This window comes from Dipodomys spectabilis, unplaced genomic scaffold (genome assembly GCF_019054845.1).
Source record: "Dipodomys spectabilis isolate Male_0828 unplaced genomic scaffold, ASM1905484v1 ptg000069l, whole genome shotgun sequence".
Taxonomy (NCBI): Eukaryota; Metazoa; Chordata; class Mammalia; order Rodentia; family Heteromyidae; genus Dipodomys; species Dipodomys spectabilis.
This window is the reverse complement of record NW_024870746.1, coordinates 8,998,194-9,022,448: the sequence shown is the minus strand read 5'-3', so window position 1 is coordinate 9,022,448 and position 24,255 is coordinate 8,998,194. Positions and strand designations below refer to the sequence as shown.

General features: G+C 39.7%; 1 protein-coding gene across 2 annotated transcripts in view; it reads left to right on the top strand.

Moving 5' to 3' along the window:
* Snx27 (sorting nexin 27) overlaps positions 1–24,255 on the top strand; it is a 74,562-nt gene that overhangs the window by 29,666 nt on the left and 20,641 nt on the right. For both annotated transcript variants that reach the window (XM_042681530.1, XM_042681531.1), the window contains exons 3-7: positions 6,698–6,890; positions 10,052–10,116; positions 13,863–13,967; positions 16,040–16,118; positions 19,491–19,654. In XM_042681530.1, coding sequence (XP_042537464.1) covers positions 6,698–6,890; positions 10,052–10,116; positions 13,863–13,967; positions 16,040–16,118; positions 19,491–19,654 — 606 coding nt within the window. The remainder of the gene's footprint in view (positions 1–6,697; positions 6,891–10,051; positions 10,117–13,862; positions 13,968–16,039; positions 16,119–19,490; positions 19,655–24,255) is intronic.

The following is a 24,255-nucleotide window of genomic DNA, read 5'->3' as shown; positions in this document are numbered from 1 at the left end:
CTTAGTGGCTAAAATTATAGGAAGGAGCCACCAGCACCCAGCTTATAATGCATTTTGAGCAGTGTTACCCCTTCTATTGTTTTCTCCCTTCCATTACTATACTCAAGTTATGAAGGTCAATTTTACATAATGTATCTTGAGTATAATGGCCTAATTTGCTTACCCTTCCTCCGTTTGTATGTCCCCCATCACTTCACCCCCAAACATGCTTCTACTTCCTGGTATTCATGATTTGCATCTTCTTAATTCAATTTATTTGTCTATTAATTTGACTATTTGTTCTTCTCTGTACAACTTTTTTGAGATTATTATATATTCTGGATTTTTATTTATTTTTTATTTATTTATTTTTGGTCAAGGGGCTTGAACTCTGGGCCTGAGTGCTGTCCCTCAGCTCTTCAGTTCAGGGCTCTATCACTTTACCAACTTGAGCCAGAATTACAGCTAGAATTACAGGCATGAACCACTGGCACCCAGCAAGGATATTAATCTTTTATCTGTTGAATAGCTAGTGAAAATTTTCTCCCATTCTGTGGATTGTCTGATTGATTGATTTATGCATGCCAGTCTTGGGGCTTAAACTCAGGGCCTGAGCACTGTTTCTGAGCTTTTTTATTTTTTGTTCAAGGCTAGCATTCTACCATTTGAGCCACATTGCTACTTCCAGCTTTTTCTGTTTATGTAGTACTGAGGAATCAAACCTAGGGCTTCATGCATGCTAGATAAGCACTCTTCCACTAAGTCACATTCCCAGCTCTAGTATGGCAAATCTTGTTAGAGATCACATAAACAAAGCTTCTTTGAGGTCCTCTATTGATTTACGCACATTAAATCAGCCTTTCATCTCTGGGATAAAACTGACTTGATTGTAGTGTATTTTTTTAAATTAGTTGTTAAATTCTGTTACCCAGTATTTTATTAAGTAGCTTTGCCTCTGTGTTCACCAAAGAGATTGGTCTATAGTTCTTGTTTATTGTTGGGTCCCTACTTTTTTTGAGATGTGTATAATATTGGCTTCACAGATATGTTTGGTAGTAATCTTTCCATATCTTTTTTCTTTTTTTTGTTTTTGTTTTGGTTGTGAGGAGTTTGAATTTAGGGCCTGGGAGTTGTCCCTGAGATTTTTTTGCTCAAAGCTAGTGCTCTACCACTTTGAATCATAGCTCCATCCTGGTTTTCTTGTGGTTAATCGGAGGAGATTATAATCTCACAGACTTTGCTGCCCAGGCTGCCCGATGAGCCTGGATCCTTCCATCTAAAGCTTCCTGAGAAGCTAGGATTACAGATGTGAGCCACCAGTGCCCAGCCTTACGTTTCTATTTCATGGAAAAGTTTGAGGAGTACTGGTGTTAGTTCGTCTTTAAAGGTCTTATAGAATTCAACTGTGAATTCACCCACACATGGACTTTTCCTTATTGGGAGACTTAATTTCTTCCTTAATCTCATTGCTTCTTATGAGTCTGTTTAAGTGGTTTATATCTTCTTGATTCAGTTTAGACAGTTCATATATCTATGTGAATTTATCAATGTCTACTAGACTTTCCATCTTATTTGAGTATAGGTTTTGAAAGTAGTCCATAATCTTTTCGATTTCTTTTTTTTTTTTTTTTTTCTTGTCGGTCGTGAGCCTTGAACTCGGCCTGAGCGCTGTCCCTCAGCTCTTTAGCTCACGGCTAGTGCTCTACCACTTGAGCTACAGCGCCACTTCCAGTTTTCTGGTGGTTTATTGGAGATAAGAGTTTCAAGGAGTTTCCTGCCTCAGATGGCTTTGAACAGCGATCCTCAGATCTCAGCCTCCTGAGTAGCTAGGATTTATAGATGTGAGCCACTAGCTCCTGGCTTTCTTTTGGATTTCTTGAATGTTTGTTGCGCTATTTCCATTTTCATCTTTTATTTGATCAATTCGAGTCTCTTTTTTTTTTTTGTCAAGTTAGTTAGGGTTTTGCCAATTTTATTAATTTTTTCGAAGAATCAGCTATTTGTTTTGTTGATTCTATTTATAGGTTTTTAGGTCTCTTAATTCATTGATTTCTGCCCTAATGTTTACTATCTCTGATCTATCATTTCTTTCATTATATTATTTACATTCCTCTTGCTATTGTTAACCTGTTATTTAGAGTGGTGGCTGGGGCTCTGGAAAGGGGTCTGAGGGTTCTCAATGTTCCTGACTTCTCTCCATAGCAAGTTTTCAGATACTTTAGTATGTTTACACAATAGAAAAGTTCTCTCTGCATACTCTTACTTTTGCCATTTGAAAGTTCCCTGGAGTTTTACTTAGACAAGATTCATTGTAAGCCGGGCGCTAGTGGCTCACGCTTGTAATCCTAGCTACTCAGGAGGCTGAGACCTGAGGATCGCGGTTCAAAGCCAGCCTGGGCAGGAGAGACCGTGAGACTCCTATCTCCAATAAACCACCAGAAAACTGGAAGTGGTGCTGTAGCTCAAGTGGTAGAGTGCTCGCCTTGAGCTGAAGAGCTGAGGGACAGTGCTCAGGCCCAGAGTTCAAGCCCCACGGCCGACAAAAAAAAAAAAAAAAGATTCATTGTAGAGGTAGACATCTGCTCTCTTTTTTTAAAATATAATTTTGTTTTTATTATTAAGGTGTTTACAGCGGGGTTACTATTTCATAAGTCAGGTAAAAAATACAATTCTTTTTTGACAATATCACCTGTTCTTCCACTTTGCCTCAGTTTACTCCCCTTGCTTTAGTGTTATGTGGAGATTTTATCTTTCTTAGTTCTGTCATTTCTTCTTACATAGTTACATTGTCTGCCTTATATTTATTAACTTTTTCAACCAGCTAAGGACTTATTCTTTTTAAGTCAGCCACATAAGGATTTATTCGCTTGCCTTGTACCTATTGTTAATTTTTTTTTTCCTAGTCCTGGGGCTTACACTCTGGGCCTGGGCACTGTCACTGAGCTTTTTGCTCAAGGCTAGTGCTCTACCACTTGAGCCACAGCGGCACTTCCAGCTTTCTCTGTGTATGTGGTACTGAGGAATCAAACCCAGGGCTTCATGAATGCATGGCAGGCACTCTACCACTGAGCCACATTCCAGCCCCTATTGCTAATCTTGTAAAAGACTTTCCGTTGCCTTCCCAGATATCTTGTAATCATTGTAGGATCTTAGGCCTAATATGGCTCCTTTCACTTCCCAAGAGTAGAGTAGGTAATGCTTGTAGGTATGCCTTTTGGATGAGAGAATTTGCTGCCCATCTCTCAACAGACTGTCATTTCCTTATAGTAAAAGGGAATAGACGGGGGACTGGATGAACACTGTGTCTGTCCCATGGCCATTACTAATCACTTCTTTATGCCTGGGCTATCAGATGAACTTCGCATCCTGAGCATGTGAGGTGTTTCCTCAAAGGAGGTCTTCAAATATTGAGGGATACCAAGAGGTTACTGTAGTTGTTTCCTTTTTTTATGTCTAATTTTCTATTATTTATAATAGGTTAATTATAGACTACTAGGAAATTTCCAAATTGACTTATCCTGTAAAATCAGAATGATGTTATTTAGGGATAATTCAATTAAAACTTGATTTTAAATATCATTAACTTTAAAAGAAATACCAGTGCAACCCAATGTTATAGAAGAATAATTCAAGGTGTATTAAAGACTTAAATGACAAACTGAAAGATTAAAAACTCTTGGTAGAAACTATTGGTGAATATTTTTTAAAATTATGTATAGAAAAAAAGATTCTTTTTTTTAATAAGTTTTTTTATTGTGATAATACCGTACAGAGGGGTTACAATTACATGAGCAAGGTAATGAGTACATTTCTTATCAAGCATTGTTGCCTTCTCCTTTGTTTCCCCTGAAAAAAAGATTCTTTAGACACAAAAAAATGTTATTCATAAAAAAATGGTAAATTAGACATGTGCCTTTTAGCTACTTGGGAGGTTGAGGCAAGTGGATAACTTGAACTCAGGAGTTCAGGACCAGTCTGGATAATGTAGCAAGACTCCATCTAAAAAGGTCAAACTAAGCCAGACACCAGTAGCTCAAATCTATGACTCCTCAGAAAGCTGTTATATGTTCAGAGTCAGTCTTGGCAGACAAATCCATGAGACTCTTATCTCCAGTAAGCCAGCAAAAAAACAAAAATGAACTGGTACCAGTAGCTCATACCTGTAATCCTAGCTACCCAGGAGGCTAAGATCTAAGGACCATGGTTTGAAGGCAGCCAGGCAGGAAAATCCATGAGACTCTTATCTACAATAAATCACTAAAAACCTGGAAGTAGTGCTGTTGCCCAGGTGGTAGAGTGCTAGCCTTGAGCAAAAAAGCTCAAGAACAGTACCCAAGCCCTGAGTTCAAGCCCTAGAACTAGCATTTGTACACATACACAAAAATCCAAAAATGGAGGTCAGACTCAGGTACTACAGTGACAACCATGAGGCAAAGAAGCTGAATGAGAGCTTTAGGCAGAGTATAAGCCCCAGTGCGGGCACATACATAAAAAAAAAGTCAAAATAACAATTAAAAAAACTATTTACAAAGACCTCTACAAATCCATAGGTAAAAGCACAAAAATTCAACATAACAGTAAGTAAAACACATGAATTTGTATTTTATTTATTTATTTATTTGGGTCCGGTCGTGGGGCCTGAATTATGGGCCTGGGAGCTGTCCCTCAGCTCTTCAGCTCAAGGCTAGCGCTCTACTACTTGAACCACAGCGCCACTTCCAGCTTTTTTCTTTTTGCTTATGTGGTGCTGAGGAATCGAACCCAGAGCCTCATGCATGCAAGGCAAGCACTCTACCACTGAGCCACCTTCCCAGCCCCATGAATTTGTATTTTACAAAATGGCACATAATGATCAGTAAATATAAAAGGAAAATCTGGATCTTATTTTATTTTATTTTTTTTGGATCCGGTCGTGGGGCCTGAACTCTGGGCCTAGGCACTGTCCTTCAGCTCTTCAGCTCAAGGCTAGCGCTCTACCACTTGAGTCACAGCGCCACTTCCGGGTTTTTTTTCTTTTTGCTTATGTGGTGCTGAGGAATCGAACTCAGGACCTCAGGCATGCAAGGCAAGCGCTCTATCACTGAGCCAACTTCCCAGCCCGAAAATCTGGATCTTAAGTGAATTGGGAAATCTAAGTTACGACCACTTACAAATCTTTTCATACTCAATCCCTTGGCAGAAATTAAAAGGATCTTCTTATATGTCACTGAAATGAATATAAATTCATGCAACTACTCCTGCTTATAATTTGCCATTATTTCCTGAGGTTGAACTATTATTTATTTATTTATTTATTGTCAGTCGTGGGGCTTAAATTTGGGGCCTGGGCATTGTTCCTGAGCTCTTCAGCTCAAGGCTAGCGCTCTACCACTTGAGCCACAGTGCCATTTCCATGGACATTCTTGCCTGGGCTGGCTTTGACCACCATCCTCAGATCTCAGTCTCCTAACAGGCATGAGCCACCAGTGCCCAGGTTCCTGACGTTAAATTTGCACACATCTTTTACTCCTGCAGTCCCATTTATGACAGTATTTTTCCCCTGTATAACAGGAAGCATGTACACAAATGTTTATAGCAGCATTGCTCACATTACTAGCTAAAACATAGAAACAACCTAAATGCCATCAGAGAGAGAGCAAATTAAAAACAAACACTATGATACACACATACCCCAAAATGCTACATACAACAATTAATGTAATATTGTGGAGGAGATTGAGTAATATAGTATTACATGAAAAATGTAATTCCCAAGAAGTCTCATTCAGCATGGTGTGTACACTATTTTTATAGAATCAAAGTACCCATTAAAATTAAAGTAAGAGGATTACATATATATGTAGAAAACCAAAAACCATAAAAAGAAAACCAACGGGGCCAGGTATGGTGACACATACCTGCAATTCCAGTACTTGAGAGACTGATATAGAAGGAAGGAAAATTCCAGGCAAGCCTGGGCAACATAAGAAACCACCTGTCCTCCCACACCCCAAAACAAACAAACAAAAAAACAGCTAAATGCTTTGGGCATGCCTGTAGTCTTAGCTTCTCAGAGACTGAGGCAGGAAGATTATTTGAGCCTAGGAATTCAAAGGTACATATGGGCAACATAGTTAAGACCCTGTCTCAAAGGAAAAAAAGAAAAGAGAATGATGAACGTGATTGGTATGATAACTTTTGAGGGTCAGGGAAACAGGACGGTTGGCTGGAAGAAGTAGAGACAACATGGTTTACCTTAAATTATTATCAAGGCCTTAGCTTTTATTTTGGATAGTGTTTACTTGCTAACAAAAATACTACTGTTCTTAGTTATTTTTAGGCCTTTTCTGTGAAATTAACTATAGAGCTAGTGTGATCTATCACACATATCAGTCATGTTATCTTTTTTCTTGCTTGTTCATTTACTTATATGTTGCCACACCAGCTTTGAAAGACTTTGAGTTTTCTGAAAATAAAATTTAGCTGAAAAACTGATAATTTCCTCTGAAGCAAGAGGTATTAGAAATAATTTTGTTAGCATTATGTGATAATACTTCCCTTGAAGGGAGTAGTCCTCTTATACAACTTTGGCATGTTTATTTTAAAGTGACCTTTTGAGCATAGTCTGTTTATTGCATGGGAATAATACTTAACCAGTATCCTTCTGAGCATGTCTTTAGGTGATTCTGTGATTTATTTTGTAGCAAGTAAACTTTTCTTTGTTTATCTCTTTTACCAGGTATACAATGTTTACATGGCAGGAAGGCAGTTGTGTTCTAAGCGGTACCGGGAATTTGCCATCCTACACCAGAACCTAAAGAGAGAGTTTGCCAACTTTACATTTCCTCGACTTCCGGGAAAGTGGCCATTCTCATTATCAGAACAGCAACTGGATGCCCGGCGTCGGGGGTTGGAAGAATATCTAGAAAAAGGCAAATCATTCTATTAAACTCTACTATCCTCAGTAGACATATATTCTATGTATATATTGCGAACTGTGTAGCTATGTCTCTTGAAACTCAGTAGTGAGAGTAACATAAAATTTCTGACTATAAGAGTGATCTGAGCCGAGCACTAGTGGCTCACACCTGTAATCCTAGCTACTCAGGAGGCTGAGATTTGAGGATCCTGGTTCAAAGCCATTCCAGGCAGGAAAGTCTGTAAGACTCTTATTTCCAATTAACCACCAAAAAGCCAAGTAGTAGAGCTGTTGCCCAAGTGTTAGAGTGCTAGCCTTGAGCAAAAAAGCTCAGGGACAGCATCTAGGCCCTGAGCTCAAGCACCAGGACCAGCACAAAAAGTGATTTGAGCTTTGAGGCAAGACTGAAATGTCTGCTACACTGATTAACAGCCTGCTTTATTGGCTCCCAAAAAACTTAGCAACAGAAAAATAAAATAGTTTTTGATGCATTTGACCTTTATTTATAGAATTATATTACATATGCAAATGAAATGGAATTCCGTGCTCATTTGGGAACTAAATGAGCAGTATTTAAGGCATTTTTATCAAAATGATGTTGGTTCACTCAACATCCTACATGAAAACTCTTTATATATTTTGTTTTGTTTTGTTTTGTTTTTGCCAGTCCTAGGCCTTGAGCTCAGGGCTTGGACTGTCCCTGAGCCTCTCTGTGGTCAAGGCTAGTACTCTACAACATCAGCCACAATGCCATTCTGGCTTTTTTTCTGCTTATGTGGTACTCAGGAATCGAATCCAGGGCTTCATGCATGCTAGGCAAGCACTCTGCCTCTAAGCCCACATTCCCAGCCCTCTTTATAGATACTCAAGGTAGATTTGCTAAACTCTCGATAGTCTAAACTCCCCTTCTTCTAAGCAGGCTATAGTTAGAAGGCTGCTGAAGCATTTGTTTTTCTAGAATGGCAGAGAAATGACACAAATGTCCTGAGTAAGATATTTTGTTGCTTAGAGAAGAGACCTTTCCTTGCTTTTTTTTTTTTTTTGCTGGTCCTGGGGCTTGAACTCAGGGCCTGGGCACTGTCCCTGAACTTTTTTTTTTCCTTTTTTTTTTTTTGTTGGTTGTGGGGCCTAAATGCTGGGCCTGGGCGCTGGCCTTCAGCTCTTCAGCTGTAGACTAGCACTCTACCACTTGAACCTCAGCCCCACTTTCGGCTTTTTCTGCTTATGTGATGTTGAGGGATCGAACTGCGGACCTCATGCATACAAGGCTCTACCACTGAGCCACCTTCCCAGCCCCTTTTTTTTTCTTTTGCTCAAGGCTAGCACTCTACCAGTTGAGCCACAGCACCACTTCTGGCTTTTTTCTGTTTATATGGTACCAAGGAATTCAATCCAGGGCTTCATGCATGCTAGGCAAGCACTCTACCACTAGCCACATTCCCAGCCTACTCCTTGCTATATTTTAAAATACAGGAATTATCATTGTATGTGATATTTAATAATCTATGTCTTTATGTGCTTATGTAAAAACGAACTGACCTAGTTTAATTAAAATTAATTGGTAGGAAGTCTTACCCCCCTGAAGAAAAATCATTTCCCCCATAGAAGGTAGTAGAACTTCCTTGTCTTCTTTCAGTTTTTCCTGACATGAATTGGTCTTCAAACACAGCCCTCAAAAAGTGAGAAAGAGTACAGTTTAAAAAAAAAAAATCAAAAGTAAGCCAGGAGCTGGTGGCTAATGACTATAATCCTAGCTACTCACGAGGCTGAGATCTGAGAATTGTAATTTGAAATCATCCTGGGCAGGAAAGTCTTATTGCCAATTAACTACTACAAAACTGGAAGTAGAGCTGTGACTCAAAGTGATAGAGTGCTAGCTTTGAGCAAAAAAGCTCAGGGTCAGCACCCAGGCCCTGAGTTCAAACTCCATGATTGACCAAAAAAAAATCGATATAGTATAATTATCATCATGATTTACTATCCTCAAGTGTTCAGAAATTTAACTCTTAGACTTTAGACAGTCAGCTACTTACCTCCCTGCTTTTTAGCCTTTCTATCCCTCCTTCCTTTCTTCCTTCTTTTCTTCCCTCCTTTCCTCCCTCCTTTTCCCCTAACTCTGTTTCTTCTTTTTTCTTTCAATACTAGGATTTAGCCTCACGCTTCCTAGGCACATTCTCCATTACTTGAGCTACATTCCCAGCCCGGTAGTTACTTTTAGAATAGGATGTCATGTTTGTTCTCAGGCTGGCCTGACCATGATCCTCCTATTACATTTCTTGTGTATCCAGGATGACAGGTGCATGCCACCACACTGGCATTAGCTTGGTTTATTCCTAACTGATCTTTTCCTTCCATTACCTTTTTTACCACAATCACTTTTGTTGTTGTTGTTTTGTTTTGTTTTTAGCATATCCATAGATCACATCAGACTGTAAGGTTAGGTTTACATTAGCCAATTTTATTATTTTTAGCAAACTGTATCTTTGTGTTTTCTTGTTTTTCTGTGTTCTAGACCACATTTAGATAAATGTTCATCATGCCTTTAAAAATCCCATATGTTGCCAGGTACTGGTGGCTCACATCTGTAATCCTAGCTACTCAAGAGGTGAAGATCTAAGGATCCTGGTTTGAAACCAGCCCGGGCAGGAAAGCCTGCATTATCTCCAATTAACTACCAAAAAGCCAGAAGTGGAGTGGTGAATCAAGTGGTTGAACACTAGTTCTGAGCAAAAAAACTCAGGGACAGCATCTAGGCCCTGAGTACTTGCCCCAGGACGAGCATCCCCCCACCCCCCCTACCCTCCCCTACCCCCCAAAAAAAGAAAAATCTTTTTTTGGGGCCCGGTTGTGGGGCTTGAACTCTGGGCCTGGGCGCTGTCCCTCAGCTCTTCAGCTCAAGGCTAGCGCTCTACCACTTGAGCTACAGCGCCACTTCTGGTTTTTTCTTTTTGTTTATGTGGTGCTGAGGAATCAAACCCAGGGCCTCATGCATGCAAGGCAAGCGCTCTATCACTGAGCCACCTTCCTAGCCCCAAAAAGAAAAATCTTACGTGCCAAGAATGCATGCTACTTTTATCTTTGCCTGCTATTGATGATTTGAATTTAAACCTTTACATGTTCTTGACTTTATATTCTTGGTTTTAAGACTTTAGATCTTTTATTTGTTTTCCACAGTGTGTTCAATACGAGTCATTGGTGAGAGTGATATCATGCAGGAATTCCTGTCAGAATCAGATGAGGTAGGTGAAAACTCTTCAACTACTATTTTTATCATAGTTCCATATGGGAAAAAAATAAATCAAAGGTATTGATTATGAGTTGAATTGCAGTAAACTCCAAAGGACTCTAATTTTTCTGCTCCTAGTGCCAGGTCTACCTTTTCTTTGAATCCTTCTCTGATGACTCAGATCATTGATTTCTCATTCTACCAAGAACTTTTGTTTTTAGTATCAGCATATTACTGTCTCATTCTCTACCTGTCATCAGTTTGTCACTTTATATTTAGCTTACAAGACTATGAGTTACCTATAATAAGAACTAAGCCTTGATCATTTTTGTATTCCCAGTGCCTTACCTCAGTGTCAATCATATAAATAATAAATAGTAATTGAATAGATTGCCTGGGTAATGCCAACATTTTATTTGTTAATTATTTCATATGCATATGTATTATTTTCCTGGCTAGAGTTTAAGTGTCTTGCAGACAGGGGTTATGGTAAAGTACAGTAGCTTGCTTCCCTACTCCTCCTACCCCCTTATCCATAGTTATAGTTTTCACAGTCTTGGTTAACTGCACTTAACTATGGTCTTAAAATATTAAATATAAAATTAAAGAAAACAAACAATTCATGAGTTTCAAATTATATGGCATTCTGAGTAGCTGTCCCACTCAGAACCTGAATCATCTTTTGTCTAACATATCTACTCTGTATAACTGTACTGCCTGTTAGTCACTTAGTAGCCAGACCAGTTACTGGATTGACTATGCTGGTATCACAGTGCTCATATTCAAAGAACTACCTGTTTACTTAAATTCATTTTTGCTTGTACTGAGGTTTGAATTCAATGTCTTGCACTCACCTGCTTTGCTTGGCTGCCACTTTCCCATTTGAGCTATACCACAAGCCCTGCATTTTGCTGGTCATTTTGGAGATGGAGCCTTGTAGACATCTACTCAAGCTGGCTTCTAATCAGTCTTTTGGATATCAGCCACCTGAGTAGCAGGGATTACAGATATGAGCCACTGGCACCTAGCTTCAATCACTATTCTTTTTATTTTACTTTTTTTTTTAAGTTTTGGAGGATTTATTTATTTATTTATGTATTTTGTTGGTCGTGGGGCCTGAACTCTGGGCCTGGGTGCTGTCCTTCAGCTCTTCAGCTCACAGTGAACGTTCTACCACTTGAGCCACAGCTCTACTTCCAGCTTTTTCTGCTTATGTGTTGCCGAGGAATCAACCTAGGGCCTCATGCATACTAGGCAAGCACTCTATCACTGAGCCACCTTCCCAGCCATAGTTTTGGAGTTTTAAAAACTACTATGATTGTTGTTACATACTAGTTATAAAGAAAACAGTTTCATTAGCCAGACGCCGGTGACTCATGCCTGTAATTTTAGCTACTCAGGAGGCTGAGATCTGAGGATCGCGGTTCAAAGCCAGCCTGGGCAGGAAAGTCCATGAGACTCTTATCTCCAATAAACCACTAGTAAATTGGAAGTGGCACTGTGGCTCAAGTGGTAGAGTGCTCGCCTTGAGCTGAAGAGTGCAGAGACAGTGTCTAGGCCCAGAGTTCAAGCTCCACCGACAAAGAAAAAAAAAGAAAACAGTTTCATTGTTACATCTCTACTCTTGTTTATATTGTATTTCAATCAATTTCACTTCCTTTGTCACTCATTCTTCCTCTTCCTCCCCCATAATGGCACCCTCACCTAGGTGGTGGTGGCTCACACCTGTAGTCCTAGCTACTCAGGAGGCTGAGAACTGAGGATGGCGATTCGAAGCCAGCCCGGGCAGGAAAGTCTGTGACACTCTTACCTCCAATTAATCAGAGAAAAAGCTGCAAGTGGAGCTGTGGCTCAAATGGTAGAGTACTAGCCTTGAGCATAAAGAGGCTCAGGGATAGCACTAAGTTCAAACCCTAGGACCAGCAAAAAAAATAATAGATAAATAAAAAATAGCACCCTCAACAAGTTTCTTTGTTTTGTTTTCATAGTTGCAAAAGAATCTATTTTAGCAATATTTAACAATATTTGGCCTCCTTTATCTTCCCCACCAGCCAACCCCCTCCTCCAAGTAACTCTTAATAATAACTCTAGATAATAGGAATAGCTATGCTAGCAACTCATATACCAATAGCTATGCTAGCAACTCATATACCAAAGAGGAGCCATAGAGTGTTTCCTTTAAGTTTAAAAGGTAAAAAAGTCAGGGGGAGGGGGTGGTGGAGAAAAAAAAAAAATTAAAAAATTTTTTTAAAAAAGGTAAAAGTCTTTACCAATAAGAAAAATCATATGCTGAGGTTGCTAAGACTTATGGTAAGATTTAATCTTGAATCTGAAAATTGTGAATAATAATAATAAAAGAATAATAATGCTAGTTTTACTATAGCACCTTAAAGTATAAAATTATAGCGTTTGCTACAAACGGCTCACACCTATAATCCTAGCTAAGATCTATCTCAAAAATAAATATGACCCTATCTCAAAAATAACCAGTGCAGGGGCTGGGAAGTTGGCTCAGTGGTAGAGCACTTGCCTTGCATGCTTGAGGCCCTGGGTTCGATTCCTCAGCACCACATAAGAAAAAAGCCGGAAGTGGCGCTGTGGCTCAAGTGGTAGAGTGCTAGCCTTGAGCTGAAGAGCTGAGGGACAGCGCCCAGGCCCAGAGTTCAGGCCCCACGACCGGACCCCAAAAAAAAAAAAATAACCAGTGCAGAAAAGGGCTGGAGGTGTGACTTAGTGGTAGACTGACTGCCTAGCAAGTATGAAGCCCTGGTTTTAAACCCCAGTACTGCCAAAAGAGGCAGGTCAGTGTTACAGCTATAGTGAATGTTAAGTACTTGGGGAAGGTGGGAGCCACATGCAATTACAGGGTTTAGTACTAGCCACACCTTCAGGCATCCACTGATTACCTTAGTAGGTAAATAGGAACTACTGTATTGCTTAGGATGCTTAGACAATGAATAGTAATTTTTCAGGTAGTAAATGAAAATGAAAATGGACTTATTCCTAGATAGTTGGTTCTTTCAGATAAAAATTAAAAGGTGAAAAAAATCCATTACAAAAATATGATAAGTTCCTTTTTGTTTTCTTTCTTTGTGGGGTTGTCATCGTCATCGTCGTCATTTCCCCCCGCCCCCCCATTCTGGACGTCAAATCTCATGGTAGACAGTCATTTTACCATTGAGCCATACTCCCAGCCCTAGTACTTAATTTGAATCAAAGAGATTAAGAGTTGTTTATTCTTTGCTGGAAGAAAATTGGCATTAGACTAGCTGACACCCCCTGAGTCTCATCCATTTTTCCTTTTAGAGATTTTTTTTCTGATTATTTCAGGAATAAGAAAGTAAGGATACCATTTGAAGCAATTTATATATCTAACCATTAAACCAGAGACCATTTGTAGGCATTGCTGCTTTCAGCTGTTTTCATTCTAATTTGTCAGTTCTGAATGGAGTGACAGAAGTGAACCAAAAATCTTATCTGGGTTTGACTTAGACCGTTCCATAGTTTTCTGTTTTGAAATGGGAGCATGTTGACTTCAATATGTTTCTTTTTTCCCCTGTTCATTTTAAAGGTTAACTTCTGCTGCAGCCTAAAGTCAACTTTATGTCTTATAAATATATTGACTTTTAAGATTTCATTTCCCCTGTATTCATTGGAACTCATTTCTTCTCTATCACATAGTAGATGTTGTTCAGCTAGCATGTTATCTGGAGAGTGAAGATTTACTGGATCACAAATTCTTTGTGTTTTTCCCCTTAGAACTACAATGGTGTGTCTGATGTAGAGCTGAGGGTAGCATTACCAGATGGAACAACAGTTACAGTCCGAGTTAAAAAGAACAGTACTACAGACCAGGTGTATCAGGTAAATTAAACTTGAATAATTTGGCTTGATATTATACGATGTGAAGCTAAGAAAGATACATTAAATGAGTTAGCACATATAATGTCCTTTTGTAGTACCTAGCATACAAGAAGTTTCTTAAATTGCTATTAATATGAAAGTACTTTACCCTCCTCAAACAATGAGTAATACATATTCCAAGGTGTAGTGGTTATAATTAACTTTTCCTTTTTTATTATAAACTTTATGATACACATAAAAACAGAATAATAGTATAATGATTTCCACATTTTGTGTGTGTGTGTGTGTGTGTGTGTGTGTGTGTGTGTGTGTATTAAACCAAGGCCTCACATATGCTAGTCAGGCCATTTACTACTGAGCCATATCCTTAGCTCTAATATTTAATAATTATAGCTGGGTGCCAGTGGTTCATGCCTATAATCCGAGCTACTCAGGAGGCTGAGATCTTAAGATTGCAGTTCAAAGCCAGTCTGTGCAGGAATCTGTGAGAATCTTTTTTTTTTTTTTTTTTGGTCAGTCATGGAGCCTGAACTCTGGGCCTGGGCACTGTCTGTCCCTCAGCTCTTCGGTTCAAGGCTAGCGATTTACCACCTGAACCACAATGCCACTTCTGGCTTTTTCAGCTTATGTGGTGCTGAGGAATCGAACCTAGGGCCTCATGCATGTAAGGCAAGCACTCTACCACTGAGCCATCTTCCCAGCCCTCTGTGAGACTCTGATCTCCAACTTACCACAAAAAGCCAGAAGTGGCTCTGTGGCTCAAGTGGTAGAGTGCTACCTTGAGGAAAAGCTTAGGGACAACACCCCAGTGCTGAGTTCAAGCCCCAGTACCAGGACAACAAATAAATGAATTAAATATATAAATAAATAAAACCAGGCCTGAAATAATCTCAGCTTCTTGGGAATTGAAAGCAGGAGAACAGTGAATTTGAGGCCAGCCTGGGCAAAGGTAGCAGAGAGATCCTCTCTCAAAAAGGGGACTTGGGTTGAAGAAATGGCTCAAGTGGTAGAGGGCCTAACTAGCAAATGTGAAGACCCAAGTTCAAATTCCAGTTCTGCCAAAAAAGAAAAAAATCCTGAGGGCATACCGCAGGGTTAGAACACCTACTTAGTGTAATTTCCTAGTATACTCAGGGCCCTGGGTTCAATCCCCAGTACCCAAAGAATAAGTAAATAAATCACAATAAGTGAGTAAGTAACTAACTACTTAAATAAAAACAAAGAATCCAAGTATAATCCTTAGGTCTTAATGACCTATGTTAAATATAGGCAGAATATGTGAAACGATATTTAACAATTTTTTGTTGTTGTTGTTTTTGCCAGTCCTGGGGCTTGAACTCTGGGCCTGGTCTCTGTTCCTGAGCTTCTTTTGCTCAAGGCTAGCACACTACCACTTGAGCCATAGGGCCACTTCCAGCTTTTTCTGAATAGTTTTTTTTTTTTTTTTGGTCGGTCATGGGGCTTGAACTCTGGGCTTGGGCACTGTCCCTCAGCTCTTCAGCTCAAGGCGAGCGCTCTACCACTTGAGCTACAGCGCCACTTCCGGTTTTCTGGTGGTTTATTGGAGATAGGAGTCTCACGGTCTCTCCTGCCCGGGCTGGCTTTGAACCGCGATCCTCAGATCTCAGCCTCCTGAGTAGCTAGGATTACAGGCGTGAGCCACCAGCGCCCGGCATGAATAGTTTATTGTAGATAAAAGTCTCACAGACTTTCCTGCCTAGACTGGCTTTGAACCCTGATCTTCAGAACTCAGCCTCCTGAGTAGCTAGGATTACAGGTGTGAGCCACCAGCACCTGGCTGTTTTCTTCTTAACATCTGTGCTAGCAAGCACTTTTCTTGCAAGTGGTGTCAAAGACCTTTATATAAAAAACTTTATGTAAAACATAGCTTTTTGGGTCATGTACAGAGGGTTTCCCCCCTACTTAAGTATGCATGTGTGCACGTACACTTATGAAGCCAAAATGTCAAACTGTCTGTCTTTACCCTCACCTCTACATGCATATACTTGCCTTTTCCCACAGTGATGTCTGATTTACTTGTCCTGAATCATTCTATGCTGTTTAAACTTTAGGCTATTGCAGCAAAGGTTGGCATGGACAGCACAACAGTGAATTACTTTGCCTTATTTGAAGTGATCAATCATTCCTTTGGTAAGTTCTAGTAGCTATTAAGTTTTGTTTTGAGGCCCTTTTATTCTAATACTGTTGGGTAGAAACTATTTTTTCCAAAGAAGTGCTTGAAGACAAGGTAAGATCCCACTCTTTGGGACTGTCTCTAACAAGCAGAGCAGGCAGATCCTGGGAAACCTGGTCATAAGGATGCCTGATCACTCTAGGTTCTTTTTCTTTTGTCAGTCTATATAGGTTATACCCAGTTCAGGATCACATAGTTTCTTGGTTTTTGTTTTTTTGGGGGGTCCAGTCGTGGGGCCTGAACTCTGGGCCTGGGCACTGTCCTTCAGTTCTTGCTCAAGGCTAGGACTCTACCACTTGAGCCACAGCGCCACTTCTGGCTTTTTCTTTTTGCTATGTGGTGATGAGGAATCGAACCTGGGGCCTCATGCATGTAAGGCAAGCACTCTACCACTGAGCCACCTTCCCAGCCCCAGGATCACATAATTTCTTGAGATTTTTTTTTTTGTTTTTTGGCCAGTCCTGGGCCTGAACTCTAGGCCTGAATGTTGTCCCTTAGCTCTTCAGCTCAAGGCTAGTGCTTTACCACTTAAGCCACATCACCACTTCTGGCTTTTTCTGCTAATGTGTTGCAGAGGAATCGAACCCATGGCCTCATGCATGCAAGGCAAGCACTCTACAACTGAACCATTTTCCCAGCCCCTTGAGTTGGTTTTTTCTTGGGTCCGGTTGTGGGGCCTGAACTCTGGGCCTGGGCACTGTCCCTCAGCTCTTCAGCTCAAGGCTAGTACGCTACCACTTGAGCCACAGCACCACTTGCGGCTTTTTTTTTTCTGCTTATGTGGTGCTGAGGAATCGAACCCAGGGCCTCTGGCATGCAAGGCAAGCACTCTACCACTGAGCCACCTTCCCAGCCCTTGAGTTGGTTTTTTAAATAAGAGATTCAAAATTCATATATTACAATGAAACAGCTTTAAAGGGAATGTTCTATTTAGCCACATGCAGTCAAGGTAGGGTACTTAATGCTTTTTGTAAAGCTTTTTTAGAATACCTTTTTTTGTTTTCAGAAGTTAGAAATATATTTAAAAGCTTTTCTTTTAATGTTCATATTTAAGTTGCTGTGTAAATAGGTTTCTTTTTTTTTTTTCTTTCTTTCTTTTTTTTTTTTTGCCAGTCCTGGGGCTTGAACTCAGGGCCTGGGCACTGTCCCTGAGCTTTTTTAGCTCCAGGCTAGCACTCTACCACTTAAGCCACAGTGCCACTTCTGGCTTTTTTCTGTTTATGTGGTACTGAGGAATTGAACCCAGGGCTTCATGCATGCTAGGCAAGTACTCTACCACTAAGCCACATTCCCAGCTCCTGTGAATAGATTTCTTCTCCCTGAAACACTTTATTACAAGGTAACAGGAAGTTTCTTTTTTATTTTATAGAAGCTGGGAGTGATATCATAGTCACATTGGTTGTATTGAAACCACACAAGGGAGGTTTCAGTGCAACCAAGGGCTTGCTCTGAATGATAGAGATTTCCAGTAGTTTATGGGTCTCTTCCATATCATATATGCACAGGGCCAGCACAAGACATAGCAGATAATATTGGCTGGTGGTTAGATTTTCCTCATCTCAGAATGAGGAAAGCTTGGGAGGTTTCAGTAGCTTTGCCTTTTCGAGGACAAGGTAGAATAACTTTCAATTCCCCTGAAGCAACTAACTATTATTTTTCTTCCTAACGCAACAGCCTAATAGGCAGGTATAAATTGTTCTGCAAAAGATTAGTAAGGTACTAGGATACTCAGATTCTAATCTTATCCATTTCTAACCATTAATTTCATTTTCTATAAAATGAGAAATATTAAATCTGTCTCTTTCAGTGTTACAAAACCATGTAAAAAGCATTAGGAGGAAAACTCAGTAAAGGTAATATTGAAATTAAAAGTGGTTAGTGAAGTGTGATGATGGCTGCCTATAATCACTAGAATTTAACTTGGGAGAACATGAATTCAAAACCAACTTGAACTACATAGTAAGACCCTGTCTCAAAAAGAAAAAAATGTAATTCCAGTTACTTGGGAGGCCAAGATAGGAAGATTGTTATTCCAGGCCAGCTAGCTGAGGCAAAGAGTTAGTGATACCCCGTCTCACAGAATAATTTGGAATCAAGTGCCAGTGGCTCATATCTATAATATTAGGTCCTTGGGGGTCTGAGGTCTGGAGAGTCATAGTCAAAGCTAGCCTAAATAAAAACATTCACAAGGGCTGGGAAGGTGGCTGAGTGGTAGAGCGCTTGCCTTGCATGCCTGAGGCCCTGGGTTTGATTCCTCAGTACCACATAAGCAAAAAGAAAAAAGCCGGAAGTGGTGCTGTGGCTCAAGTGGTAGAGTGCTAGCCTTGAGCTGAAGAGCTGAGGGACAGTGCCCAGGCCCAGAGTTCAGGCCCCACAAGCGGACCCCAAAAAAAAAAAAACAACAAAAAACAAAAAACCATTCACAAGATCCTTTCTCAGCCAGTAGCTGAGTGTAGTAACCCATGCCTTTCATCCTAGCTACCCGAGAGACTGAGATTTGAAGGATAGTGGTTCTAGGCCAACTTGAGCATCAAAGTCCTCCACACTGCCTCTCAGTGGAAGAAGCTGGGTACTGTGACATGTGCCTGTCATCCCAATTATAGCAGGATCACAGGTCCAAGTATGTGTCCAGACTGGAAGTGAGATCCTATCTCAAAAGTAACCAGTGCAAAAAAAAATGAGACTGGATGCTTGGCTCAGAGGTAGAGCACCTGCCTAGCAACTGTGAGGCCATGAATTCAGACCCAACTACTGCCAAAAGAAAAAGAAGAAATTAAACATGAGGTTGTTTTATTTTTCTGTATGATGTTAGGAAGAAGTAACCTAAGAATATATGTTAACTGTGATGCCTTATGTTTTCTGGAGTAGGTAGAAAAAGCCTTTGAGCTCTTCATAATAAAAACTGTTTATTGAAAAGAGCCTCAAGAAAGACTCTAAATGCCCAATAGGTAGATAAGGGGAGATTTGCTTTGAAGTTATTTAGTGTCTATTAGCTATAATTAACTGGATCATGGGTCAAGATTATTCTCTTTTTTTTTTGCATTTGTGGTCTTTACAACCTTTATGTTAACTTAAGGACCTACCACTCAATTGATAGATTTTACTTTCTACTCACTTTGAGGCTTGACTGACCATAGTCATAGTTAGAAGGGATAAATTTGGCTATACACATGGTTATTTTGTGCTCCTATATAACCACTCCCTGAAGAATTTGAGCTGATGCTCTAGATATGCTAACCTACTGTTCTTGATCTGCCTTGCATAGCTTATATAAGAGAAACTTCTTATATGCCTTTTCACTCCAGTGTTCTCTATTCTGTCTTCTTTAGTACGTAAGCTGGCACCTAATGAATTTCCTCATAAACTCTACGTCCAGAATTATACATCTGCTGTGCCAGGCACCTGCCTGACAATTCGAAAGTGGCTTTTTACAACAGAAGAAGAAATCCTCTTAAATGACAATGACCTTGCTGTTACCTATTTCTTTCATCAGGTGAGTAAATTGCTAAACCTAAAAGACCTGGTTTCTTTTTCTGTTTGTATACCGTTGGTAATTTACCAATTTTGTGTGGATCCTTTAGTCTGAGTTACATTTGTAAAGTGTTGTATCCCATTTTACATAAGATATATAAATGGTAGCGATATCCTGGAGTTTCAAACACTATTTTAATTTTTAAAATATTTTTATTATTATAAAGGTGATGTACAGAGGTATACTTTAATTTTTAACAAAAAAGCATTATATTTTATGAATATTACAGATGTTGTGTGTCCGCTAAAAACAAGGTGTCTGGGTTTTGTTCTTGTTGGGGGGGGGGGGTGTTTTTAGGCTCTTTAAAAAATTGTTATAAAGGTGATGTAAAGAGTGGTTACAGTTACATAAGTCAGGTAATGAGTACATTTCTTTGGACAATGGTTACCCTCTTCCTCACTCTCCCAGTTTTTCTCTCCCATGCCACTCACAAATTGTTCATTTTCAACATATTGTCTAGTGAGTACCACTGCAGTGTGTTTTTCCTCTGTTCTCAAGCCATAATCAAGACTTCTGTGACCTCATAAGGTATGGGATTTCTCCCCACCAGCAAGCAAGCAATTTTAAGTGGATACAAGCTGGTCATTGTCTTAATTTAGTTCTGACACTATTTTCTTTTTTTTTTTTTTGGTCCAGTCCTGGGCCTGAACTCTGGTCCTGGGCGCTGTCCCTCTGCTCTTCAGCTCAAGGCTAGCCCTCTGCCACTTGAGCCACAGTGCTATTTCTGGCTTTTTTTTTTCTGCTTATGTGGTGCTGAGGAATCGAACCCAGAGCCTCATGCATGCAAGGCAAGTGCTCTCCACTGAGCCACCTTCCCAGCCCCAGTTTTGACACTATTTGAAACTTGTGACCTGGCTACAAGTTGAAGTTGCCATTTTTCCTTCTGGTTTGAATAATTTTCTAGAGCAGCTCAGAGAACTCAAAGGACTACTTTACTTAACACTTACTACTTTACTATTAAGGATATTTTAGAGGATACAAATCATCAAGAAGTAGCAGAGATACTGGAAAGACTTGAGGCACAGGACCTTCCATCCCCTTGGAGCTGACTGTACCACATTCTTACAGATGAGTTTCTATTTGCCTTCTTGCAAACTTTCATTCACATATTTAGCAGTCTTTAGTCCAGGAACTTCCAGAACCTTATCCTTTTGTATTTTGTATTTATTTTATAGACTTTATTGCATGAGTATGACTGAAGTATAAACAACCATGTTGAAGTATGATTGGGTGTGGAAGAAATAACTGTATTGCAAAGCTCATAGAACTCATAAATGTTTTTTGTTTTTTTGGGGGGGTCCGGTCGTGGGGCCTGAACTCTGGTCCTGGGCACTGTCCCTCAGCTCTTCAGCTCAAGGCGAGCACTCTACCACTTGAGCCACAATGCCACTTCCGGCTTTTTTCTTTTTGCTTATGTGGTGCTGAGGAATTGAACCCAGGGCCTCATTGCATGCAAGGCTTGCTCTACCATTGAGTCAACTTCCCAGCCCCAGAACTCATAAATGTTATAGACTGTGATAGACAATTTGCTCCAGGAAAGTTAGAATGTGTTTGTGACTTTAACTGAGCATCACTATCCCACAAAACTGTGAAATTTGGGAAATGATGTAACCACTTAATCACAATAAAAAATGTGAAAAAAATGAAAAAAAATAAAAACATTACTAGGTTAAAAAAAAAAAGAAATATGGGCTGGGAAGGTAGCTCAGTTGTAGAGTGCTTGCCTTGCATGCATGAGGCCCTGGGTTCAATTCCTCAGTACCATATAAGAAAAAAGAAGAAAGCCGGAAGTGGCGCTGTGGTTCAAGTGGTAGAGCACTAGCCTTGAGCTGAAGAGCTGAGGGACAGTGCCCAGGCCCAGAGTTCAGGCCCTACAACCGGACCCAAAAAAAAAAAAAAGAAATATGATTGGGCAAAAAAAGGTATGATGTGATGGTAGCCAGCAAGGACTGTTCAGTTTCTTCTTGGCCTCTCTCTGCAGTACTTGTTCCTGGTAGGCATAAGGCAGTATTCTTTTTAAAATGGGAGCTTTATTATCAGAATTTTATCGTGGCCAGTTCCAGGACAATAAGGCAGGAGATTAGAGTATATTTTTAGTTTCTGTAACATACTTTGTATTTACTTCCCATGTCTCTCTTATATTTGGTTATAGTGTTCCTATTTAATTGTTCAGATTTCCACAATATCTTTTTAATTTCCCAGTATCAAAGGTAGGACACTAGTTCTCCTCTTCCCCCATTCCTACCACATACCCATATTCTTTTCATTTCTCCTCCCTTTGATAGAGTCAGATTATATTTGTTCAGTCATTCAGTGCTTACATGACTATGACACTAAATAAATTTACAGCTGAGATAATAAATACTGTCTTTTTCATTCTTTTATATCATTTTGATTTTCCTCTAATAGGTTTACCCCTTTTTCATTTAGCTTAGTCTGTTTAGTATTTACAGTTTTTCGGCTCTATACTCTTTCTAGTTGTTTCAGTCTACTCTAAGTACGTTCAAATCCATCTGATATTTCAGCAGATTCCATTTTCAGAAGAAATCTCTTTGGAGCCTTTTGTCCAATCTCAGTCTAAACTGGTGGCCTGCACTTAGGTATACAGCTTTGTCCTTGGGTTGCTTTGCACCATCACCAACAGGGATATCCTGTTTCTAGTGTTCGGATATGTGTCCTTTTTCTTTTTTTCCTTTACTCCCTTAGTTTGGGAGAATATATCCTCAGAGTCTTTCAAGAAAAGAAGGTATATAGAAGATTACCGTAAATGTCTGAAGATGTCTTCACACTTGATGTTAGGGTTAGGTACAGAATTCTAGCTTAAACTTATTTTCCTTCTTTCTTTCTCTTTTTTCTGTGTCAGTCCTGCAGCTTGAATTCAGAGCTTGGGCATTGTCTGCACTTTACCACTTGAGCAATAGCTCCACTTCTGGCTTTTTTTGTTGGTTAATTGGAGGTGAGAGGATTACAGGTGTGAACCACCAGTGCCTGGCTCTTCCTTCTAAAATTTTAAAGTATTATTTTCTGGTTTTCAGTATTGCTGTTAGGAAGTCTGAAGCCATTCTTATTTTTGTCATTTATGTGATCTCTTTTCTTTCCTTAAGTTTATAAGATTGATAGTCTTTATTGATCTCAAATTTTACAGTCATGTGCCTTGCTAAGGATTTATTTTTACTTACTATGTTGGCCCTTCTGTGGAAAATTTGTGCCTTTTCTGATACGTCAGATTTTGTTGTTGGTGGTGGTGGTCATGGGACTTGAACTCAGGTTCTGAGTGCTGTCCTTGAACTTTTTCACTCAAGCCTAGTGGGCCACAGTGCCACCTCTGGTTTTCTGGTAGTTAATTGGAGATTATAGACTTTCCTGCCCAGGCTGGCTCCAAACCATGATCCTCAAATCTCAGCCTCCTGCGTAGCTAGAGTTACAGGTATGAGCCACTAGATCCCAGCCTGTCTGAATTTTAAAGTTATTAAATTGATAACTTCTAATCTTTTATTTTCTTTTCTCTTTTCGAACTATTTTGATATCAGATTTCTTTGTATATGCTGTCATTTTCTCATCTTCTCCCATTTTAATTTTCTTTGCCTTCTTGCTCTACTTTCTAGAAGACTAGATTTCTAGATTTAGCTTCTGGCCCTTAATTATTGAGTTTTTTATGTAAACTTTTTAGTTTCTAAAGGCTTTCTTTTGTTGTCAGAATATCCTTTTTATATGCAATATTTGATTCTTGTTTTGTGGCTATAATATTTTTAACTTCTGGAGAATATTAAAAAATAGCATTTTTTAAAAATTAGGGGTGGTGGTACATGCCTGTAAATTTGAACACTCCGAAGGCAGCAGCTGGATGAGTTTGATGTCAGAGCAAGACATTTCTCAAAAAACAGCAACAAATCTTAACATTTTGTCTTAGCATACATTAGTTATACAAGAGAGAATAGTTGGAGGATGTTCGTTATGTTTCTATAGCATGGGTACAATGGACCCCATCAACCTTGACCCTTTATCACTCTCCATTATTCCTTCTTTACCATTTTTTAGAATATTTTCAAAACAGTCCATTGAGCGGGGGGAGAGAGGAGTTGGGGAAGTGGGGAGGGAAGGGATGATGGTAGGGGAAAAACAAAGGAGGGGGCAACAATGCTGGAAAGGAAATGTACTCATTACCTTACTCATGTAACTGTAACCTCTCTGTACAGTATCTTTACAATAAAAAAAAAATAGTTCATTGTACTGGTTTGTGTGTGTGTGTGTGTGTGTGTGTGTGTGTGTGTGTGTGTGTGTGTGTGTGTGTGTGTGTTTGTGTGTGTGTGGTAATAGTTTTTTTTTTTTTCTTCCCAGTCCTGGGTCTTGAACTCAGGTCTTAAGCACTGTCCATGAGCTTCTTTTGCTCAAGGCTAACACTCTACCACTTGAACTATAGTACCACATCCAGCTTTTTTTGTGTATGTGATACTGAGGAATTGAACCCAGGGCTTCATGCATGCTAGGCAAGCACTCTACCACTAAGCCACATTCCCAGCCCTCAGACTCAGTTTTGAACAAGCCAGGTAAGGAAGCTGTAT